Source organism: Lepidochelys kempii, chromosome 3, assembly GCF_965140265.1.
Source record: "Lepidochelys kempii isolate rLepKem1 chromosome 3, rLepKem1.hap2, whole genome shotgun sequence".
NCBI classification, from domain to species: domain Eukaryota; kingdom Metazoa; phylum Chordata; order Testudines; family Cheloniidae; genus Lepidochelys; species Lepidochelys kempii.
The window spans coordinates 182,780,257-182,804,741 of record NC_133258.1 but is presented as its reverse complement, the minus strand read 5'-3'; the positions used below and the strand labels follow the sequence as shown (position 1 = coordinate 182,804,741).

General features: G+C 42.4%; 1 protein-coding gene across 38 annotated transcripts in view; it reads right to left on the bottom strand.

The window, feature by feature from the left end:
• Positions 1 to 11,647: 11,647 nt before the first annotated feature.
• NRXN1 (neurexin 1) overlaps positions 11,648 to 24,485 on the bottom strand; it is a 1,248,790-nt gene continuing 1,235,952 nt past the window's right edge. For all 38 annotated transcript variants that reach the window (XM_073339213.1, XM_073339185.1, XM_073339187.1 and 35 more), the window contains one exon: positions 11,648 to 14,949. In XM_073339213.1, the coding sequence (XP_073195314.1) occupies positions 14,645 to 14,949 (305 nt within the window). In that variant the 3' untranslated portion in view covers positions 11,648 to 14,644. The remainder of the gene's footprint in view (positions 14,950 to 24,485) is intronic.

Here is a 24,485-nt window from a genome sequence, read left to right as displayed (position 1 = left end):
TCTGAACATTTTCCAATAGCCCTTTTTGCACAAGCCATAAGAAATCTGCCATAGGTATTAAAATTCCTTTGTCTGGAACACTGCTGAGACTGCACAGCCTCCTCTCCCCAAATACTGAGCAGACCCAGAAGCTCCATAGTAGTTCAAGTGGGAGAGCATCTGTTGTGTGGAGCCACCATTGTCAGCTGGGAAGATGTGATGTGAGTTCTCCATGCCAAGCAAATGGGAAGTAGAACTAGAAACATTCCCAGGGCTTCAAAGGGGGAGGGGTGGATGATTTGTGTGTAGATGGAAGTGGGGTTAGGCTTGACTCTGAGTTCAAACCCAAGGCTTACATTCAGTGTGGACATATCCTAGGTCTTCCCCCTCCAGCTCTTGTCCTCAGCCTGTCTCCCTAGCTAATAGGTATATTTGGCTCTACCCTTTCTAGATATTAACATCCTTAGTGCTCCAAGGTCTTAAGACCCCAAAATCTCAGTGCAGCTCACTTAGCTGCTCTGGCAGTATTTTATGCGTATAGGGCCAGGCTGGGTGAATCTCTCTCTTTAACTATCTTCTTTCCCCAGCTAGCTCATCAAGAAGGTCAGTGGCAGCCAGGTGAGAAAGAGAGGGAAGACGAGCTACAATGAAGCTTTTTCTCCTCTCTGACCAGGAGCCTGTGGGGGACAACAGCCTTTAGTGGTGGAGGCAAGATCTAAAGAAACAAAACCCAACTTCTCCTCAGACTAAACCCTAAATTTCTGGTAGCTGGCCAGAAAAGCCAGTGATGCATCAGAGAAGCTGACACAAAAAGCCAATGTCTCTGCCAGCCAAAAGTTTGCGGATATGTTACCAGATTTGCCTGTTACTTTGGGGTATGCACATTTATTAGGGTTACTCTTTGGGGCGGGGGCTCTGTAATTCTATCAATGTACTGCTTCTGTCACTTGTGTTTTCATATGGAGCTCTACTTCTCCCTTCTGCAAGTTCCCTCCCAATGGGGCTATTCTGCAGGACCTAGGTTCCCCACAGCTGGGTTGCTCCAACCGTAGAATGAGATGAACACACACACACACATTAACAGAGTGTGTCTGAGTGGACCAGGTCAATCAGCACTCCCAAACTGACCCCTTATATGTCCTTGGACTCAGCAGGCTGGGTCGAGCAGCACTTCCAAGCTGCCCCCTCCTATGCCGCATGTTCAGCATGTCCCTATCCCACTTTCATGTTATAATTGTTCTGGTAGTAACTCAGTTGATGAGCAAACCCCACAGGATTTTTGGGTGCTACAGGAATCTTTAGCTTAAGTAAGGGGAGTGTTGCTGAAAAGCAAATGGGGATTCCAAAAACAAAAGAGAGAGAAAGAGAGAGAGGAAAGCAACCAGCTTATCCATAAAAGTTATTTATTGCCAGGTAATAACCATACAATGAGAGCCAAACAAACAAAACAGTTACAATATTAAATCTAGCTTAAATGTGACTACAAAAGTCAGATTTAGAAAACTCTACCTGATCACACAAGTCAGGGTTAGAAAGCTATACCTAGAGTAGAAAAAGAGAGAGAGAGAGAGTGAGTTGGGTTTTCACCACTCTGTGAAGCTTGAACAGGGCGGGGTTCCCAGGTGGTGGTGGTAGCTGAGGGTCCGGAATGCTGGAGACAGGCAAAGCCCCCAGCACGATTAGTCAGGAGAAGATAAAGTCCCAATGGAACTGATGCAGATTTTGGATCCAGGCATCAGAACACTTACTTGAGCATGGGAAGGAATTTTTGTAGGGAAACAACAATGGTTCAAGGGAGAACACTAGATTTTTTAAACTGATGGCTCAAGGCAGTATACCAAAGTTCTTTTGTTCAGGCTAGACAATAGGAACTGATCATTCCTGGCTATTGGTGGTGTTCCTTGGAGGAAGCTCACAATACAATTAGGGAGCTTCACTATTCTGGATACCAATAAAGGATTTATTACTAGAATTGGTCTGATAACTACTGAGCTGGATGTGTGCAGGCATGAGTTCATTAACATCTGCAGCAGAGGTCCACCATCATGCAGTGCTTCCCTGCTTTTCTGATCCCAGAGTTGAGTGCAGTTCTTGCCTTGGAATATCTGTTCTCCATTCTGTATGCTAATGGAGATGCCTCCCTGTCCCCTCTTTCATGCAAATGAGGCTAGGGGAGTTGCCTTTTCCTGTCACCATTGTCCAAAGGGGTTTAGGTGTGTCTCCACTGCCTTTTCATTGCTTTTTGTAAGTCTTTCTTCTGATCGGTTTTGGTTCAAGCAGAGGCTGGGGGAGTGGGAGGCTGTCCTTCGTGAGTCAGACAGGCTGGATACTGTGCCCTGGTTCCCCAAGAACAGAGAGCTGATAGGTAACAGTTAGTTGTCACTGATCTTGCATCCAATTGTAAAAGGATGTGTGACATTCACTCAGAGAACAGCTGCATATTTGCACCAATAATACCTAAATGTGCACAGTCAAAACTGGCTGGTTAGGTGTGCCTAAATATATATTCCTGATTCAGAACAAAACTAAAACTAGATGCATTCCAATAAGTAGTGTGACAAAGTTCCTCCTCTGCCTTGGTGGGTCCTGAGCTTATTGGCAGATTTGCTTGCCTCAGAGATTCACGGCAGCCCTCAGTTTGGCCACTTTTGCAAGTGGCTCAAACCTGCCGTTCACTCAGCTAACTTCATCACTGGTCAGCATGGGGAAAGGGAGGAGAACAATCCCCACAGTCTCTGCTGACCCACCTAGTGGGTCTGGGGATAGGCCAGGGACCTTCCCCTGGTGGGACCCACGGTCCAGGTTACCTTCTCTTGTCTCAAATAGGGAGTTGAGAGGGATGGGGGGAACCCGGGCCCACCCTCTACTCTGGGTTCCAGCCCAGGGCCCTGTGGATTAGAACTGTTCAGAGTGTCTCTTGTAACAGCTGTGTGACAGCTAAAAATCCCTGGGCTACTTCCCCATGGCCTCCTCCCAACACCTTCTTTATCCTCACCACATGATGACGCGTGTACTCCTCAGTCCTCCAGCAGCACACCTTCTCACTCCCTGCTCCTTGCACACCCTCCCCTAACTGTTGGGAGGTCCTTTTTAAACCAGGTGTCCTGATTAGTCTGCCTGCTGTAATTTATTCTAGTATGTTCTTAATTGGCTCCAAGTGACTTAATTATCTTGCCTGTCCTAATTGGTTCTAGCAAGTTCTTGATTGTTCTAGTGCAGCCCCTGCTCTGGTCACTCAGGGAACAGAAACCTGTTCATCCAGTGGCCAGTATATCTGCCTTCGACCAGACTCCTGTACCCCACTGGTCTGGGTATGTCACAGTAGATACAGAAACATCACTTACACTTTCATCAAAATACAAACAGCCTCTTCTATTTTCAAACCCCAATCCACCAAAAATAATCTTACCTCAAGCACAGTTTTGACGCTCAAAAGGGAGAAGTTCCAGAAACTCCATAAAGTCTGCTAGAGACTTGTTATCGCTATTGATTTTTACGCTCAAATACTGTGGTAACGGTGGCAGTATAAAACTGTAAAATAGAGAGAGAGAGGGCTAGAGAGATATCATTTAGTGTGGCATACCCGCACCGAAAGATAGAATGAAGAGCACACTCCTAGCTTTGATATTTGTGCCTGGACAGCAATAGATTTCACTGAAACCTAAAAGTGCAACTCAGGGTATTTCTGTACTACAATTATACAGCTGATTTAGGCTTGTGAGGTTTGGGCTAAGTGTCTGTTTAATTGAAGTGGAGATGTTTGGGCTCAGGCTGGAGCCTGGCCTCTAGGACCCTGTGAGACAGGAGGGTCTCAGAGCTTGGGCTGCAGCCCAAGCCCAAATGTCTGCATTGCAGTTAAATATCCCCTTAGCCTGACTCCGAGAGCCCAAGACAATTGGCATGGGCTAGGCACAGCTTTCTAATTGCACTGTAGACATATCCTCAGCTGGTTGGTTGGAATGTCTTTGTGAAAGGTTAGCATGAGAAAGGACCCTCCCTCTCTCTCACATACACACAACACTGGTGTCCTGTACCCCAGGGAGTATTGCTCATCTTGTTCAGAAAGATAGAAACGTGACAGAGGAGAGGGGAGATATATGAGATGCCAGTACCCCAGAACACAGGATAAATAGACAACAAATCGTCTGTCTAAAGCTAACGTAGGAAAAAATATTCCAGAGATTCCAGTCTGAAAAGTGGACACTCCATAACATTCTTGAGGAGCTAAAAAAGACTTGGAGAATAATGACGGTGCACTGGAGACAACACAGGTGTTAAACAATCAGCCTAGAAGATTCACACAGACGATAACGGTCTGCTTCATGTTACTCTATTAGCTCAAGTGACAAAGGTCTGTGCTCAGGAGCTTGATATCAGAACTCTGCTGATGACTCAAGCTGGGGGTCAGCATGGTTCCACATGATGGTATTTCTGTTTGTTCTGATCATTTTTTAAAAAATCTTAAGAAATTTGATAACAAACCAACAAACCAATGATAAAAATGTTAAGATTGCGAAGTCAAGTGCAACATTCCTATCTGATCCTTTTACAAGTCACTAAAATGAAAAGTTTCACAACTGGCCCTTAATTATGTGTTTCTTATGTTCTGAGTGTTAAAGATTGAGATATCAGACACCAGACTTGCAGAAGTGCTGAACACTTACAATTGCAGCTGCATTTTGAACATATAAAGTGCTATTAAATGATAAATAAGTATTCTGAAAAAAAATCAAGCCCTAGGTGTCACAAATTGGCCACCAAAAATTAGTGGACATGTGACAATTTTGACTTGAATGTCTTTAATCCCTAAATTCACCATTTGTAAATCAATTCTTCTCACAGGAATGTTGTGAAAGTACATTTATTAATGTGTGAAGCACTGATATACTATGGACAGAGAACCATAGGAACATCCAGGAGGAAAGTAAATAGTTCTGCAGTCAGGGAGGGTTTGATGGTGTATAGTAAACAAGGCCTGGAGGACTACACATTGAAAGATGAGACTAAAAAGATAGCAGCCCTGCAGTGAACACCATGCATCCTGTGCACTGAATGAGACAGGCATCTCTTAGAAAAAATAATTGATTTGTAAATAAGTAAATAATTGATTATTTTGGTTTTGGTCTCTTACCAAAAAATCTGTGAAAAAAATCTGGTTAAATTTAACCTGAAACCATTTTTCAGAAGAGAAAAAAAAATTCATTAAATAAAATTATTTGAAAAATATTTGTTCTGAATCAGCCAAAACATTTTGGGTCAATTCAAAATAAGGTCTTTCACATTTTTTGTTTCTGAGTGAACCAAAAAGAACACAAAACATTTTTTAAAAAAAATTCTGTTTTGATTCAGCTGCTTTCAAGTGTTTTTTACCCCTCCTCCTCCATAGTTGGTTTTTTTTAAAAAAAATGGCTGAATATCAAATGCCATTTCAAAATGGTCAAAACAAAATGTTTTTCCAGTTTTTTTTCCAGTGAAAGTGTTTGTTGAATTTGACCTGAATTTGTGAACAGTTTCAGAGCACCAAAAATGTAATTTTTAACCCCCCCCCCAAGTAAAAAAACCCACCCAGCACTAATGGCATGTCTATTGCTGAACACAGCACAACAGAACCCAATACAAGACCTCAACGGCAGAACAGGCAGATGAAGCAGGAACACCTCTCAACAGCTGCAAAGGCGGACGAAGGCTGCAATGGAGGAGAAACCCCCAGTTGTCTTGGACCTCCTTGCCACTGGCCACAGGTGCCTTGTCCACTAAGATTTCTGTGGCTGCTGGTGCACAACAGCTTCCCCACATTAAATTACTCATGTGCAGGCTTCTTTCACAGGAAGAACTTTTCCCCCAACCCTACCCATAAAAGTCCTGCGGTGATGAGTGAGGGGTGACGGGGACAGGTGAAGTGATCACCAGGAGTCCCTAGTCAGACCCACACATAGGTGGTGACCGCAAGATGTGCCACTGGACTGGAATAGGGGGGCATGTTCAGCAGCAGCGGTCATGACTGAAAAGGCCTTTTTAGGAACCCCTCTGCTCACCCCAGACAGGGAAGGGGCTAGAAAAGGTGCCCCAACCATAGGCTATCACACCATACCTGACTGGATAACCACATCTAGAGGGATCACTCCCAATGTGGTAGAAAAACAAAAATGTTTCTTGCAACTTGGAATGTCCTTACCCTGCTAGATGAATCAAAACGTGAAAGACCCAAATGCAGAACAGCAATTGTTGGCCAAGAACTCTCGAAGTACAACATTGACATTGCTGCTCTCAGTGAAACAAGATGTGCAGATGAAGGCCACTTGAGGGAAGAGGGCAGCGGTTACACTTTCTTCTGGAAAGGAAAACCAGCAAGCGAAAGACGAATACACAGTGTTGGTTTTGCAATCAAAAACCTTCCAGTCAACTGCCTGACTGAGATCCCCGTTGGCATCAACAAGGGCCTTATGACCTGCTGCATCCAACTGGTCAATAAATGACTATCATCAGTGCATATGCACCAACTCCTGATGCTGAAGTACAGAAAGAATTCTTCTACACTGACCTTGATAACATTTTGTCATCTATTCGAAAAACAGATACAATAATCCATTTAGGGGACTTTAATGCAAGAGTTGGCCGAGATTCTAACATATGGAGCAGCACCATTGGGAAGGAAGGAGTGGGCAAGACCAATTCCAATAGCATCCTTCTACTCAGCAAATGTGCAGCGCACGACCTTGTGATCACAAACACAATCTTAAAACAAAGCAACAAGTACAACACAACTTGGAAACACCCCTGCTCAAAACAGTGGCATCTCCTAGATTATGTAAGAACACAGGATCTAAGAGATGTCCAAATCACCCATGTTATGAGAGGACCCAATGATTGCTGGACTGACCACTGCCTGGTGATGTCAGTCATGTCCATCAAGATTGCACCGAAACATAGAAAGCAATCCAAATCACCCGGACGGCAATACAACATCCAAAGACTTCAATCCTCAGTGCACCAAGAGAAGTTCCAACAACACTTCAGTGAAAAACTGGCCATATACACACCTGGAAATGACAGCACAAGTGTTGAAGAATACTGGAAAGAGCTAAAACAGACCATCAATGACATTTGTGAGAAATCCATCGTCCTTGCTACCCGATACCATAAGTATTGGTTTGACAACAACAACATTGAGATTACAACCTTTTGGACCAGAAGAGAAAAGCTTTCTGCGACTGGCAAAACCAACCTTTATCTAGTAAGAAAGAGGGATCTTTCCATCAGCTCAAAGCTGAAGTTCAAAGGAGGATCCGAGAAATCAAAATCAAATGGTGGGAGGACAAAGCAAAAGAAACCAAATATTCACTGACAGACATGATATGCGGAGCTTTTTTTGTGAGATAAAGACCCTGTACGGACCAAGCTCATGTGGCCTCACACCTCTGAGATCCAACGACCCTTCTTAAAGATAACAAATCCATCAAAGAGCACTGGAAAGAACACTACCAAAAGCTTCTAAATTGAGAATCAACTGTGACTGATGACACCATCAACTCCATCCCTCAGCACCCAATCTGGGAAACTCTTGCCAACCCACCAACACCTGCACCAGGTCTTGATGGCATACCAGATGAAGTACTAAAAGTGAGAGGAGAAACACTGACTAACAAGATTCACTTGCTACTCCTCAAAATCTCGTGCACCGAAGAGATCCCTGCTGACATATGTAATGCTAACATCGTCACCATTTTCAAAAAGGGAGATAGGGCCAACTGTGGCAACTATCAAGGCTTTGCCCTCCTCTCCATCGCTGGGAAGATTCTTGCTAGAATCTTACTGAATCGCCTGCTCCCTCTTGCAGAGGAAGTAATTCCAGAGTCCCTGTGTGGCTTCAGACCATCACGAGGCACAACCAACATGATTTTTGCAGCCACGCAGATCCAGGAAAAATGTCAAGAACAACACCAGGAGCTGTATATGGCCTTTATCAATCTAAGCAAAGACTTTGACTCAGTCAACAGTGAGGCTCTGTGGAAAATCATGTCAAAGTTTGACTGCCCAAGCAAATTTATCACCATTGTAAGACTCCTTCACGACCAGATGACTGCCTCAATCCTGTGGCTCTACCTCTGAGCCCTTTGCCATCTGAACTGGTATAAAACAAGGTTGCATACTGACATCCACCCTTTTCTCCATTTTCTTAGCAGCTATGAAAACATTAACCGAAGACTATCTACCACAGGGCATTGGCATCCAATACTGGATTGATGGCAGTCTCTTCAACCTTTCTCATCTCCGTGCCAGAACTAAAGTAATATCGGCAACAATAACGGAACTCCAGTACGCAGATGATTGTGCTGTAGTTGCACACTCAAAGGAGGATCTACAAACAGCCCTTAACTGCTTCTCTGAGGCTTACAAAAGCCTAGGGCTAACTCTGAACATTGGCATAACAAAAGTTCTCCACCAGCTAGTCCCCAGTCAATCATCAGACCCAGCAAGGAAGATATACATTGACAAAAAAGAACTGGAAAATGTAGAATACTTTGCCTGTCTTGGCAGCCATCTCTCACAGAGGGCAGACAGAGATGTCAAGATTCAGCACAAAATTCGTTGTGCCAGCCTTGCCTTTGGCAGACTATCTCACCAAGTGTTCAACAATCACAAAATCAGAACACATACTAGACTTTTAGTTTGTAAAGTGTTGGTAATCCCAAATCTCCTCTATGGCTGTGAGATTTGGGTGACCTACAGAAAACACCTGGAACGCCAGCACCATCACTTTCTTCAGAAGATCCTCAACATAAAGTGGGAGGATTTTCGCACTAATGCCAATGTCCTCACAGAGGCCAACATCTTCAGTGTTGAGGCCCTGATTATCCAGCACCAGCTGAGGTGAAGTGAGCACATGCCTGATGTACACTTACCAAAACAACTGCTGTATGCCCAACTCATCAAAGGAGAAAGGAAATGGGGAGGCCAAAAGAAATGCTTTAAAGACACCCTCAAGATCAACATTAAGAGATGTGGCATCAACACCGCACACTGGGAGACTGCAGCTCAGGACAGGGATAACTGGAAAAGACTTGTCAGAAAGGGAACATCCACTTTTAAGGAAAATCACCTTGCCCTGGTCACAGAAAAATGCCAGAAAATAAAGGAATGACAACTGTCACACAGCAACTGTGGGCCAACCCTGTCTCCCAACACCACCTGCAGTGTCTGCCTATGAGCCTGTGGCTCAAGGATCAGACTCATCAGTCACAAAGAACCCATGAAAAATAAACCCTGTGAAAGAGATCATCCTCGACTGCGAGGGATCGCTGCTGCAGCCACAGGGGTGGCCAAACATTTTGGAGATGTGGTCAGAAATATTACAGATTGGGTGGTGGCTTTCCCGAGACTCTTCTTCTCTCTTACAGACACTGTGCTGCACAATGTAGTCCCATGTGGCACTCAAAACACTTACTCCTTTACATTAACATGGACTATGGAAATAGGACCCATGAATGAGTGCACAATATGCTAACCCCTCTACTGTGGACTAACACACTGTGTAAACAAGCTCAGATATTCCCAAATTCAGGAAGCAACTGCTACAGTTCTTGCACTTCTTGACAATGCAGTCATGTCTCTACTAGTCCCAGAATGTAAATTGTTGTGGATTACTGGATATCAGATTTCTAAATCTCTCAAGTCTACACTGGCATGACATTATTATGCTTAAAGATAATTTGCTGACCAGCAACCCCATGTTCTCACAGAATAACAGTGTTTTACTGTCATATTTGGCCTCCTATTTTCCTTGACTCGGGATATTGCAGCCCAGCTAGATCTGCTAAGATGTTGCCATGTGGACATCTACGCTTCCTGAAACAGAAGTGAAGACAATTCATCATGCATTTATTAAAAGAAAGGGCAGGAGCTCTGATCTTTCCAAAGGGAAAGAGTTTGAATCAGAAGTCTGAAAAAAGCCTGGGAGAAAGCCTTGAGAGGCACTGGGGAAAGGATCGCCACAGTGGTTCATACTAACACTGCACACAAAGAGAGAAAAAGGGTGTAGGTCCACCCAGCAGCTGATGAGGGGGGCTGAAGCCGAGAGTTTGGTTTTTTTCCTGAGGAGGATGTTTTAGTTTATCCTAGAAAGGGAATGTTTTTGGTTTGGCTGGAGGGCTAGAACCACCCACCCAAAGGGTAAACAGAGGCCCTAGTCAAAGCTGATGATAGCAAGGGAAGCAGCATTGCCATCTCCAACCATTCAAAAATCACGAGTCAGGCCACAAAAACCATGATTGGCTTAAAAATCAAGAGATTTTAACAAAACAACATGTTTGGGTTCTTATTATATGTTCCGGTTTCTGAGCTGTTAGGAGTCACTTTTGCAATCTTTTATTTGCAACCAGAGAGATTGAAGTGTTCTCTGACTGGTTTATGAATGTTATAATTCTGCGGAAGTGAAGAAACAGATTGATAGAGCCAGAAGAGTTCCCAGAAGTTTCCTACTACAGGACAGGCCTAACAAAGAAAATAACAGAACGCCACTAGCCGTCACCTTCAGCCCCCAACTAAAACCCCTCCAACGCATAATTAAGGATCTACAACCTATCCTGAAGGATGACCCAACACTCTCACAAATCTTGGGAGACAGGCCAGTCCTTGCCTACAGACAGCCCCCCCAACCTGAAGCAAATACTCACCAGCAACCACATACCACACAACAGAACCACTGACCCAGGAACCTATCCTTGCAACAAAGCCCATTGCCAACTGTGCCCACATATCTATTCAGGGGACACCATCACAGGGCCTAACAACATCAGCCACACTATCAGAGGCTCGTTCACCTGCACATCCACCAATGTGATATATGCCATCATGTGCCAGCAATGCCCCTCTGCCATGTACATTGGTCAAACTGGACAGTCTCTACATAAAAGAATAAATGGACACAAATCAGATATCAAGAATTATATCATTCATAAACCAGTCGGAGAACACTTCAATCTCTCTGGTCACGCAATTACAGACATGAAAGTTGTGATATTACAACAAAAAAAACTTCAAATCCAGACTCCAGTGAGAAACTGTTGAATTGGAATTCATTTGCAAATTTGGTACAATTAACTTAGGCTTGAATAGAGACTGGGAGTGGCTAAGTCATTATGCAAGGTAACCTATTTCCCCTTGTTTTTTCCTCCCCTCCCCCTCCCCGACATTCTTGTTAAACCCTGGATTTGTGCTGGGAATGGCCCACCTTGATTATCATACATATTGTAAGGAGAGTGATCACTTTAGATAAGCTATTACCAGCAGGAGAGTGGGGTGGGAGGAGGTATTTTTTCATGCTTTTTGTGTATATAAAAAGATCTTCTACACTTTGCACAGTATGCATCCGATGAAGTGAGCTGTAGCTCACGAAAGCTTATGCTCAAATAAATTGGTTAGTCTCTAAGGTGCTTTTCTTTTTGCGAATACAGACTAACACAGCTGTTACTCTGAAACCTCTCACAAATAGCTCTTTTGATGACAATAAGAATACTCATATGAGTCACTGCTCACCAACATAGTAAAAGTTGCACAAAAGTAGACCTGTAATTAAAAGAAAGTCCTGTCACTTTAAACTCTATTGTTTTCACCAGTTTCTGATAAATATCATATATAAAACAAAGGTAAGAGAAAAAACAAGGCAACATTTGTATTAAGAAACATTTTATTAACAAAACAGTAAATTCCACTTGCTTAGCATTTCCAATAATGGATAAATTGGCTTTGCAACAAATCAAAAAAATTTGTAAATATCTATCACAGAAAGCATTATAAGGTTAGGGCATTGGGCCTCTTTTTTGATTTCTTGGGGATGAAATCATTTCACATATTTTAGTGTTTTGTTAAAAAGGCAACACTATACAGTAATAGAAATGAAGCTATCTCAGTCAAACACTTTAGATTGTTATAGATATGGAATCCAATTTTTGTTAGGCATGTTAGGTATTAAAATGTTTAAAACATTTTAATTCAGTTATTGAAACTTCTGATACTCTTATACTTCTATGCATCTTCATTGTTAAATCATGAAATCAAAGAGAAAAAGGAGAACCTCCATAAAGAGTTGTAGATAACGTTTGCTTTTATCAGTTGTATTCCTTTTATTCCTTGATGTATTTATTTAGTTAAAATATTCACTTACTGGTATGTTAAATGCTTGAAAGATAGCGTGGTTGCACCGCCTAGGTTAATACAGTCAATATCAAGCTGGAAAGAAACATTTCAATCTGCCCAAACCATACATTGTACCATCTCAGAACTCTTATATACAGGTTGTCTTTGCCCTTCCATATACCTTTCAGTGCTGGAAATCTCAGTTCTGAACATTACCTGGCAGTCAACTTATTTTTTCCACACTGACTAAAAAAATCATGATTTTAATATTGATCTTGAATATACCTATTCCTTGTCTTCCCCAGGATACAGCTAAGTTACAAAGGTGGGGGAAGTGAAGAATGCCACAGGAGAACAATAATCTAATTTTTTTTGAATGGATTAAAAAAAATGTCGTGCAACCTCACTTTCACTTTCCGCAAACAATCATAAAAATAAAAATCCCATTACAAATATACTATGATACACACCTCAATTTGTTTGGCAACCACAATGGCATTCTCAGATACATGTCGTGTCTGTCCAAGATAGATCACTGTACCAGTTCCCACATTTTTCATCAGCTACAGTGAATAACACACAAGAAGATGTGTTGGCCCTGCTGTTTAAAGCTAATTTTAAATTCCATTTCCCTGTTTGCAAAGTGTGAATATCTATATTCCTCCTAGGAGGCCTTCCAATGATTCAGAAGATTTCTATTGAACTACTCTCTCTGTCTAATGTATTCTCTTTGTACCTCTGTATAAGTGATATGTTAACTCTATGATTTATTGCTGTGAACCCAATGAAACAATATTACTAAAACCTTAATGTATAAATCTATAACATTATGATATTTAATATGTTTAATTAATATATGCAGCAATTAATGTTATTTTAAAATATGATCACTGATCAACTTATATTTCATCGACAGGTTATGGTATCACGTAATACTATAGAATCAACTTAGCTTAAAATACTTTCTCATATGACAAAATGCACACCTTTGAAAAATGTTTAGCAAGATGTACCTCAAATCATTTATTTATTTATTCTTTAGGGGAAGGGGAATTCCTCAGTGAAAGTAATTTAAAGTGGTAGACCTTTTTAGGTCTCTTACCAACCAACTGTGTAGTAAAAGAATGCCAGATACACGCTGTATGATTCATATTAAGATTCACAAGTTATTAAATTTTTTCATAGTTTCCTAAGGAGCAAGATTTCTGTAAAGCAAAACAGACTACTCAGTGATTAAACCTTGATTAGAGCCTAAAAGTCACTTTACCTTGCTAAATGATAACTCATTTATGAATGTGGTACATTTATGGGAAAATCAGCGATTCTGATTGACTTTATTGATGTACATTGGGAGCAGGGGATGGAGACCGGAGGGGAGAGGAAAGTTACAATAGATATATATTTTTTGCTTTTTAATCCACTTCTTTCATACAAACTACTATAACTGAATTGCAACAGAATAGAGGCTGTACAGGTAAGAAAAAAATTAGCTGACTCTTATATACATTCATACACATCCCCTTAGTATAATCACTACACTGTAAATTTAAAAAAAAAGGAAGAAATTTGTGACAATTTATAGTGGCTGCAAAAAACTGAATTTATGTCTGTTGCTCCAGATGTCATAAAACTTTCTATATCTAGGAACACTTAGAACATTGAGTTTACCAAAAATGGCTGAAGAGCAGATATAGTTTGCATTTCCTATACAACAGGCTATAAAACATCACTTATCACAGTCCAGAAAGCACATATAGATGTGTTTTATATAAACATATGTAATAACATATTAAGCGTGCATGAAAATTTCCCAATGATTGCATCTATGCCCTCTTGTTTGTTTGCTTTTTGTGAAAATGTGCCTTATATTCCACATTTTTTTGTTTTGTTTTTGAAAATAAGGCCTCCATACTATTTCCTCACAACCAGAAAGGGGCTTTTTGAAAATGTTTTTACATAAGTCTTCAGAAAAGCCAGCACTTCATTTCAAATGCAAGTTTCCAATCACTGTTTCACTGCACCAGGTGGCAAACTTTTTATGTTTGCTTGTTGAGTCACCATATATAATGACAGTCTTCTCTGGCAATAAGACTAACTTACTTCTCAAGAAAGCGCTAGCACTTTGGCTAAATCCAGAATCATAGGTAGCTTCTTTTTTTTTTCTGTGTGTGTGTGTGTGTGTGTGTGTTTTGTTTTTTTATTTAGTCTGTTTCATATTGTGCCTTGATGCTGTAGTAATACTCCTTGCTTTATGAATGCGTGGTGTCATCATTGTCTCTCAGGAATGTTCCAGCAACATAAAGTCAGGCAGAGTAAATGAAAACACTGTGGATGTTTAGAAATGTATTGGCTCCTGTTTCTGAAAAACAAGAGCATGAAATGCTTGTTTTTAAAACAGTCTTTCCTTTCTGATTGCGTTCCCTGTCTTCTTTTTTTATGTGCTTCATAAAAAGTAAAGTAAATAAGTTTGTATTATGTCTCAGATAAAATGAAGACTATTTCTATACAAGTGTTCTCTTAGATGTTGGGATCAGACATAGTATTCCTTATCCTTATTTTTCTTGTTCTTGTTGGAACTTTTAGCACTGTTGGGCTGTTTTTCTTTAATCACAGCCCCATTGGACTGTGCTGAGTTACTGATGTAGTTTCGACTCTCATCTACATGGTATGAGCCTTCATCTCTGTTTCTGTACTTGTACATGGCATAAAGAAGGATTAGGATACACAGTGCCGCTGCTGCAACAATTCCAACCACCATGCCTGTTGTGCTGCTGGATTCTCGAATCACTTCCGCTGAGCCTGGGTATTCTCTTCCTCCTGCTCTGGTAGGATTTGCTGTAGGTAGATGACGAAACAAGGGAGAGGTTATTATTGAGTTTGCACACTGCAAATTTTCACTCAGATCTACCTGCTACAGCCATGTATCAGTCCAATAGCACTCACTTGTGCAGGCAAAATAGATGTCTGTCAAATGTACAGTACCAATGCCTCATGATCACTGAAAAGCACTGAAACATTTGGGTACAGATCTTGCAGCCCACTTCTTTTTCATGCCTATCAATTTGATTAAATGGGCTTTTAAAATAAAAGAAAAGTTCAGTTTAAACCTTAAAAACAAATTTGTCTTATTGCATTTATTTTACTGCAAAGAGTCCTTAAATGTTTTGAAATAATAGGTGCATCATGATAACAGAATATTGATGCTTGGAGGCAGATCCATTTTAGAAAACATCTCTCTCTAGTAAGAGAATTACAGGAAATATTCTGCTTGCAAAAGATTTCACGAATAAACTAATCTGTGCATGCAAAAAAGGCTAGTTTAAAATTATGGGGCCAGATTCTCAGCAGGATTGCTAAATATCTCACTACAGCCTGCATAACAAACTGTCTCCCTACATCTCCACTCCCTTCTCTGGCTTCGCCCTCCTTTCATATTAAGTCCCTGCTACTTTTCTCCCTTTCAAGGTACTATGTAGCTCTGCCCTCTCTTCTCTAATCAATTTCTATGCCCCTGCTGCTCTGTATGCTCCAGCCAAACCTCTCTCTTATCTGCTCACTTTTCCTCTTTCATCCACTCCCACTTCTTTCAAGCTTCCCTTTATGGTTGAAACAGTCTCCCAAATAACAACATTAGCTTTAATAATTTTTTAAAATCTGTTAATTAAGGGCCCTATCCTCTAAATACTCACCCCTATTTCACGAAGCATTCAAGCTGATAGACCAGACTCTACTCTGCCTTATTCAGTTTTGATCTGCATTGCATTAACTTGTGTAAAGTCTTCTGGGCAGCAACTGGTATTTGTTTGACACTTTCTACCTCCTCAACATTGCTGTGCCTATATCAGTAGCACTAGTAATAGATCTTATTAATAGATTTTATTTATTTACTTATTGTAACTTCCTGAAAGAGAAGAGGTAGGTTAACACACCTGGAGTGTCTGTGTGTGTTTATGTACAAAGTGATCACCTTTTAAAACATACCAATTATGTCCTAGATAAAGGTGAGGTTACCTTGATATTTGCAGCATTCCCTATAATTATACCAGTACTTTATACCCCAGAGGATGAGAGCAGCATAGCCATGACACTTCCAGCCTGAGCTGGTTCCAAGAGCAAGAAAAAAAGATGGTGAATTGAACCTAGATATTCCACTGAGCAGAGCAGAATATTGTCATTAGGCAACCAAGCTGGCTCTTAAAAGCTGCTTTTAAAAATAATTATGCATGACTATAAATGCTGTCAGTATGATATAAATGTTAACTAAACTATTATTAAAAGCACTAGTATGAGAAAGCATGCATAATGCTAGATTTATCAGGTCTTCCCTCAAATCAGCATTTTATAAAAGTGCAGTAATTGTTGGCAAACCTTTTGCTAGAGGTGTACTAACTGACACTAGACTCTAAGCCTTCTTTAACAATGTGCAGACAAGATGTGAGACTCATTTTAAAAACATTTAATTAAGGGTAATGCCGCGCACATTATAAATATTGGTAAAATGATGGCAACAAATTCTGACAACCTGAATGGAAAACAGCAACCAGCTCAGGGCATCTGCAATTGGTTATGAAGACAGACAGACAGACAGGCACAAAACAAAAGACTTTTTTTGCTTGGTATTACTCACAATTTATTCATTTATGTTTTGTGTTCTTACTTTTAAAACATCACTTCCTGGCACAGTTACCCTATCCTAATCTATCTATCTATAGACGTATAGATGTAGATATAGATAGATATAGATATTACATTACAAGATGACATTTTCTTGTGCTGAAGGGACAGAGGCAGCACACTGAAAAGCCTAAAAACCACCAACCCTGGAATACATGTTAATGATTGTGCAGCAGTGGGTACTGTATGAATATAGTTTGGATGTTGGTACAATTGGCTTCAAAAGATCATAAGGTTTTATTATGTAGTGTTATAATTTTTATCAAAATAATATGCTTTCAAGGTGTATGCCAACTTTCTAAGTAATTGGAGTCCATCTCAAAGCAAACACTGACTACAATAGGCTCTGTTTCTTGATTGTACCTACTGTCATAGATGGAAATTCTCCTATCCTGAGTGTGTCACTAATTGTATTACAGAAGACAATGCACTGTCACTGAACAAAGCCCCTTGAGTATTTTTTTATTGAACTAAAATGAAACAAAGACTTATCTTACTATATGTGATTTCACAAAAGTTAATTTCTGCCTGAAAAGTAATGGAACCTACTGAATAAACTCTTGTCGCTACCTGATGGACTAAAAAGCTGTTCTTTCCCCTTCAAATACAGACATCTGTAATAAGTGCTGTCAATTAACTTCACTATTAATGTCCACTAAATGACATCTCACAGCTTGCTTATATGGGAGACCATTCTTTGATCACTGAAGCCTGAGGAAAGCAAATAAAGAACATTATTTCAAAGTTACCTAAACCCACTTCTTTTAAGTATATTTTCACAATTATCTCACCGACTCCATCTATCTGAAGAAGACACAACCATTTAATTAATATTCCTTAAACTTACTACACTTTCAAAGTGGCTCTTTCCTAATTTGGGGGTTGTGATTAAAACAAGTTATTTTTGTTTTATTTATGCTTTTGTAAAAAGAGTAATGTAACTCCCAGAGCAGCCATAGGGAGATGGAGCAGTGTCCATGGACTACCTTTGCCACTCTGAACAGATCTGCTTTTCTGTAGTCTCAGTCTCCTCAAAGACACTCAAAACTGTCACCCTAGTTCATCTATGAAACTGCAAAATAAAACCAATAACTATGCAGACTGTTTGGATTTCAGATAATAAAAATAAAGGTCACAAATCTTTAAGAAATAAAAAGCTACAAACAAAAATTGAAGCTGCCTTGATTGAATTTAGGATGGTTCAGCGAGGAGCAAAAGAAGAACATAAACCTGTGTGCATATCATCCCAGTGATAGGAAATGCCAGCCATGCCATCTTGCAGTGATCCTTTCTCAAAACAATTGACAAGATGTGTATATTGACTTTTCCTCATCAAGAGTCTTGCACTTTTAGGCGATCAATTTTGAATCCCTATTCTACCATATGTTTGAAAAATCTTGTATGAAATAATCATAATTGGCCACAGTTCTATACTGTGTCATTATGGATTAGAACATAATTATAATTCTTGGCTGCCCTTAAAAATGGTTTTACATTTAAAGGGAAAAATCTGACTATTTGCAGTGTCCAGTTTTCATTAATCCTGTAAAAAGAAAATTGGAAATGAAGGCTCCCCCAGCGTTTGTGAATTTAAACTAGCCCACACGTTAACAAACAAAACAAAACACAACCCCTTCTTCCCTTATTGTCATGCTTTCACACAAACAGAGTTCAGGAATTTACAAGAAAAGAATACATAAATGCTACATTTACAATGGGGCATGAACGCAATTATTTACATGCATGCAGTAATTTGCACTCTATGTGTGTGCTTGTTCTAGAGCCGCTGCAAACTATTTGTGGGATATTCAGATTCTGGTGAGCAAGATTCTCTGCTTTTATGAGCTCACTGCAGTTCACACATTAGACTGTGTCATTAGGAAGAGTGGTCTGAAAAAAATCCATGCACTCCCCCTGTTGCACTGGAAGGGAAGAGCAAGCATAAACCTGCAAGTGTAGAGAAAAGTAAAAGACCTTTTGAAATCTCTGTATTGGGTTTCTGGTGGAGGCCCGCCCATAGGCTCTGGGCTTGGGTGAGTTGTACGCTCTATCTGGACTTTTTGCTGCCAGACATGCCTGACGCCCTTGGGGTGGGTTAGAGCTCCATGCAGGTTTGGTTTCCTGGGAAGAGCCACTGGTTGTGGCTGGGCAGGTCGTGAATAGACCTGGGCAGTTCGTGGATAGACCTGGGTCCATGTGCCTGTATGAAAGTGAAGGTTGGCAGACCAGTGTGAGTCACAGGAAGAGAGTGCCCTGCAAAGTCAGAGGTGTCTCTAAAGCAAGCCCTGTGACTCCATCGAGCGGGCATTGCGATAAATGCCCTGACCTCGGCAGTTTCCATCTGCATGGCATGACCGGTGAGGGGCCTGTCTGGGTCTAGGAGTGTGTGATCCCATCCCTTCCATCCTCGGACGGTCTGTTTCCATACCCTCTTTCCTCCCCTGTCTCTAGCTCCCGCCCCGAAGGCGGCTTGACAAGCCACTGACTGGGCTGATCACCTCACCTGAAGCAACAGAGTATGTGGCACCAGCCGATGCTCTTTGCTGAAGGGAGGCTGTAAGACAGTTATGAAGACCCTAAACAAAATCTTCCCTGTGTGAGTGTGACGAGTGAATTGAGTTAAGTACTGGGGACCGGGAAATCCAAAAAGGATTCCCCTCTTGCCAGGTGAAGTACTGAGGGCTGGAGGATCCAAGAGGATTCCCCTCTCGCTAGGTACAGATGGGGGTTGGTGAGTCAAAAAGGATCACCGTCCCGCCAAAAGGCACACCGGCGTACTACATGTACGCAAATTATAGTCCTTTCACTTGCAAGTTTTCAGAGAAATGGAATTGGTATACCAGGGATGATCCGAAATTACAGTTTCCCTTAGAGGGAAGTTTCGACCTTGACAAGATTGTGCACCTCAAAGGCGCACTTCTTGCCAGTAATGTCAGACAAGGTCAGTTTGATGCATATTCCGATTTGTATGGGGAAACAGAAAAACGGCGCCATGAATCTCAAATGAGGAGTCTCAAGGACTCCCAGAAGATACTTAAAACACTATTAAAGAAGATAAGAGAAATTAGCTTTTCCCCAAACCCCTGCAGGCCAACAGCAGATATCTCTCTCTACACTTCAAGACCTTTTCGGGGTACCCCCACAGCTCCCTCTAAGGATCTTATAGATTTATGTTTAAAATGTAATAGGGGTGGGCAATATTCCTATTCCCCACCCCGTCTCTTCACCTCTGTCCATTTCTATTGGTCCTTTGTTTGACCATCATGCTTTCCTCCTAAGCCCTTGTTCACCTGTTAACCTTTTGGGAAAGGATTTGCTGTGTAAATTAAATTGTACAATCTATTGTACCCCAGATGGTATGTATCTGGATTTGCCTGGTCCCGCTCACAGTGAGGTCCTGGCAGTTTGTTTGCGGACGCTGCAAAACAGGAGACCGACCCCAACCCTTCCTCGTTGCAACAGGAATTGCTGGCTAAGGTCTCTCTCTCTAAGGTCTACCCCTTCCTGCTTCTCCACGTGGGCACCAATGATACTGCCAAGAATGACCTTGAGCGGATCACTGCGGACTATGTGGCTCTAGGAAGAAGGATAAAGGAGTTGGAGGCGCAAGTGGTGTTCTCGTCCATCCTCCCCGTGGAAGGAAAAGGCCTAGGTAGGGACCGTCGAATCGTGGAAGTCAATGAATGGCTACGCAGGTGGTGTCGGAGAGAAGGCTTTGGTTTCTTTGATCATGGGATGGTGTTCCATGAAGAAGGAGTGCTGGGCAGAGACGGGCTCCATCTTACGAAGAGAGGGAAGAGCATCTTTGCCAACAGGCTGGCTAACCTAGTGAGGAGGGCTTTAAACTAGGTTCACCGGGGGAAGGAGACCAAAGCCCTGAGGTAAGTGGGAAAGCGGGATACCACAGGAAGCACAGGCAGGAATGTCTGTGAGGGGAGGGCTCCTGCCTCATACTGGGAATGAGGGGCGATCAACAGGTTATCTCAAGTGCTTATATACAAATGCACAAAGCCTTGGAAACAAGCAGGGAGAAATGGAGGTCCTGGTGATGTCAAGGAACTATGATGTGATCGGAATAACAGAGACTTGGTGGGATAACTCACATGACTGGAGTACTGTCATGGATGGTTATAAACTGTTCAGGAAGGACAGGCAGGGCAGAAAAGGTGGGGGAGTAGCACTGTATGTAAGGGAGCAGTATGACTGCTCAGAGCTCCGGTACGAAACTGCAGAAAAACCTGAGTGTCTCTGGATTAAGTTTGGAAGTGTGTGCAACAAGAGTGATGTAGTGGTGGGAGTCTGCTATAGACCACCGGACCAGGGGGATGAGGTAGATGAGGCTTTCTTCTGGCAGCTCACGGAAGCTACTAGATCGCATGCCCTGATTCTCATGGGTGACTTTAATTTTCCTGATATCTGCTGGGAGAGCAATACAGCGGCGCATAGACAATCCAGGAAGTTTTTGGAAAGCGTAGGGGACAATTTCCTGGCGCAAGTGCTAGAGGAGCCAACTAGGGGGGGCGCTTTTCTTGACCTGCTGCTCACAAACCGGATAGAATTAGTGGGGGAAGCAAAAGTGGATGGGAATCTGGGAGGCAGTGACCATGAGTTGGTTGAGTTCAGGATCCTGACGCAGGGAAGAAAGGTAAGCAGCAGGATATGGACCCTGGACTTCAGGAAAGCAGACTTCGACTCCCTCAGGGAACGGATGGCCAGGATCCCCTGGGGGACTAACTTGAAGGGGAAAGGAGTCCAGGAGAGCTGGCTGTATTTCAAGGAATCCCTGTTGATGTTACAGGGACAAACCATCCCGATGAGTCGAAAGAATAGTAAATATGGCAGGCGACCAGCTTGGCTTAATGGTGAAATCCTAGCGGATCTTAAACATAAAAAAGAAGCTTACAAGAAGTGGAAGGTTGGACATATGACCAGGGAAGAGTATAAAAATGTTACTCGGGCATGTAGGAATGATATCAGGAGGGCCAAATCGCACCTGGAGCTGCAGCTAGCCAGAGATGTCAAGAGTAACAAGAAGGGTTTCTTCAGGTATGTTGGCAACAAGAAGAAAGCCAAGGTATGTGTGGGCCCCTTACTGAATGAGGAAGGCAACCTAGTGACAGAGGATGTGGAAAAAGCTAATGTACTCAATGCTTTTTTTGCCTCTGTTTTCACTAACAAGGTCAGCTCCCAGACTGCTGCGCTGGGCATCACAAAATGGGGAAGAGATGGCCAGCCCTCTGTGGAGATAGAGGTGGTTAGGGACTATTTAGAAAAGCTGGACGTGCACAAGTCCATGGGGCCGGACGAGTTGCATCCGAGAGTGCTGAAGGAATTGGCGGCTGTGATTGCAGAGCCATTGGCCATTATCTTTGAAAACTCGTGGCGAACCGGGGAAGTCCCGGATGACTGGAAAAAGGCTAATGTAGTGTCAATCTTTAAAAAAGGGAAGAAGGAGGATCCTGGGAACTACAGGCCAGTCAGCCTCACCTCAGTCCCTGGAAAAATCATGGAGCAGGTCCTCAAAGAATCAATCCTGAAACACTTGCATGAGAGGAAAGTGATCAGGAACAGCCAGCATGGATTCACCAAGGGAAGGTCATGCCTGACTAATCTAATGCCTTTTATGATGAGATTACTGGTTCTGTGGATGAAGGGAAAGCAGTGGATGTATTGTTTCTAGACTTTAGCAAAGCTTTTGACACGGTCTCCCACAGTATTCTTGTCAGCAAGTTAAGGAAGTATGGGCTGGATGAATGCACTATAAGGTGGGTAGAAAGCTGGCTAGATTGTCGGGCTCAACGGGTAGTGATCAATGGCTCCATGTCTAGTTGGCAGCCAGTATCAAATGGAGTGGCCCAAGGGTCGGTCCTGGGGCCGGTTTTGTTCAATATCTTCATAAATGATCTGGAGGATGGTGTGGATTGCACTCTCAGCAAATTTGCGGATGATACTTAACTGGGAGGAGTGGTAGATACGCTGGAGGGGAGGGATAGGATACAGAAGGACCTAGACAAATTGGAGGATTGGGCCAAAAGAAATCTGATGAGGTTCAATAAGGATAAGTGCAGGGTCCTGCACTTAGGACGGAAGAACCCAATGCACAGCTACAGACTAGGGACCGAATGGCTAGGCAGCAGTTCTGCGGAAAAGGACCTAGGGGTGACAGTGGACGAGAAGCTGGATATGAGTCAGCAGTGTGCCCTTGTTGCCAAGAAGGCCAATGGCATTTTGGGATGTATAAGTAGGGGCATAGCGAGCAGATCAAGGGACGTGATCGTTCCCCTCTATTCGACATTGGTGAGGCCTCATCTGGAGTACTGTGTCCAGTTTTGGGCCCCACACTTCAAGAAGGATGTGGATAAATTGGAGAGAGTCCAGCGAAGGGCAACAAAAATTATTAGGGGACTGGAACACATGAGTTATGAGGAGAGGCTGAGGGAGCTGGGATTGTTTAGCCTGCAGAAGAGAAGAATGAGGGGGGATTTGATAGCTGCTTTCAACTACCTGAAAGGGGGTTCCAAAGAGGATGGCTCTAGACTGTTCTCAATGGTAGCAGATGACAGAACGAGGAGTAATGGTCTCAAGTTGCAGTGGGGGAGGTTTAGACTGGATATTAGGAAAAACTTTTTCACTAAGAGGGTGGTGAAACACTGGAATGCGTTACCTAGGGAGGTGGTAGAATCTCCTTCCTTAGAGGTTTTTAAGGTCAGGCTTGACAAAGCCCTGGCTGGGATGATTTAACTGGGAATTGGTCCTGCTTCGAGCAGGGGGTTGGACTAGATGACCTTCTGGGGTCCCTTCCAACCCTGATATTCTATGATTCTATGATTCTATAAGAGAAACACCTGTGAATAACAGGAAAAAGCTTCAGAGAAGCAGCCATGTTAGTCTGTATTCGCAAAAAGAAAAGGAGTACTTGTTGCACCTTACAGACTAAGGAAGCTTGTTTTGATAGATTCCTAACAAGGCAAAATATCGATACAAAAGTATGTGTAACCAGTTGTACTTTTAAGCTATATAAGCTCCTGTATTTCTGTATTCGGCAGAGCAGCCCTGCCTGTCTCTCCTTGCAATGCGCATTGCTTGAAATGAAGGGCCTCAGGCTGGTTCTGATCTAAACACAACACGTGGACATTTTTTCCACCACAGATGTTTGGCTGCATGTGTGTTCTTTCAGCATGCTGTCCCCGCTCTACGCAGATAGCGGAGATAGCAGACTTTGATTGAATTGCCCAATAAATCCACAGACTAGGTTTTCAGTGAAGGAACTTGGTCAGGTTTATTGCCAACAAAGCACGGTATTGGTGCCCTACACTTGCTACAAATACATTCAAGGCATGTATGCCCATGACAAGGGACCGACTCAGTGAATGGTGGGACTTTCCATTCTCCCCTCGGCCAGACCCCAACACTCTCTCAGAGATACCTCTTTATACCCCAGTACAAACATGTTATGTATTGCCTCTCTGACATAGCAAGGTGCCACCCTCTTATGTATCTGGGTGCCACCCTTTGATGTATTTGGGTCCCACCCATTACCTTGTACATGTTCGTTCGAGCATAACATCTCTATTCATCATGCTGTCATCCTGACCTTATCTTTAGGATGGGTCAGTGTGTTCCTTTTATCTTTGGGGAATGTGTTTGGTATCAAGGTGTTCTGGTACCACCTTTCTGGAATGTATTTGTGTATGTAT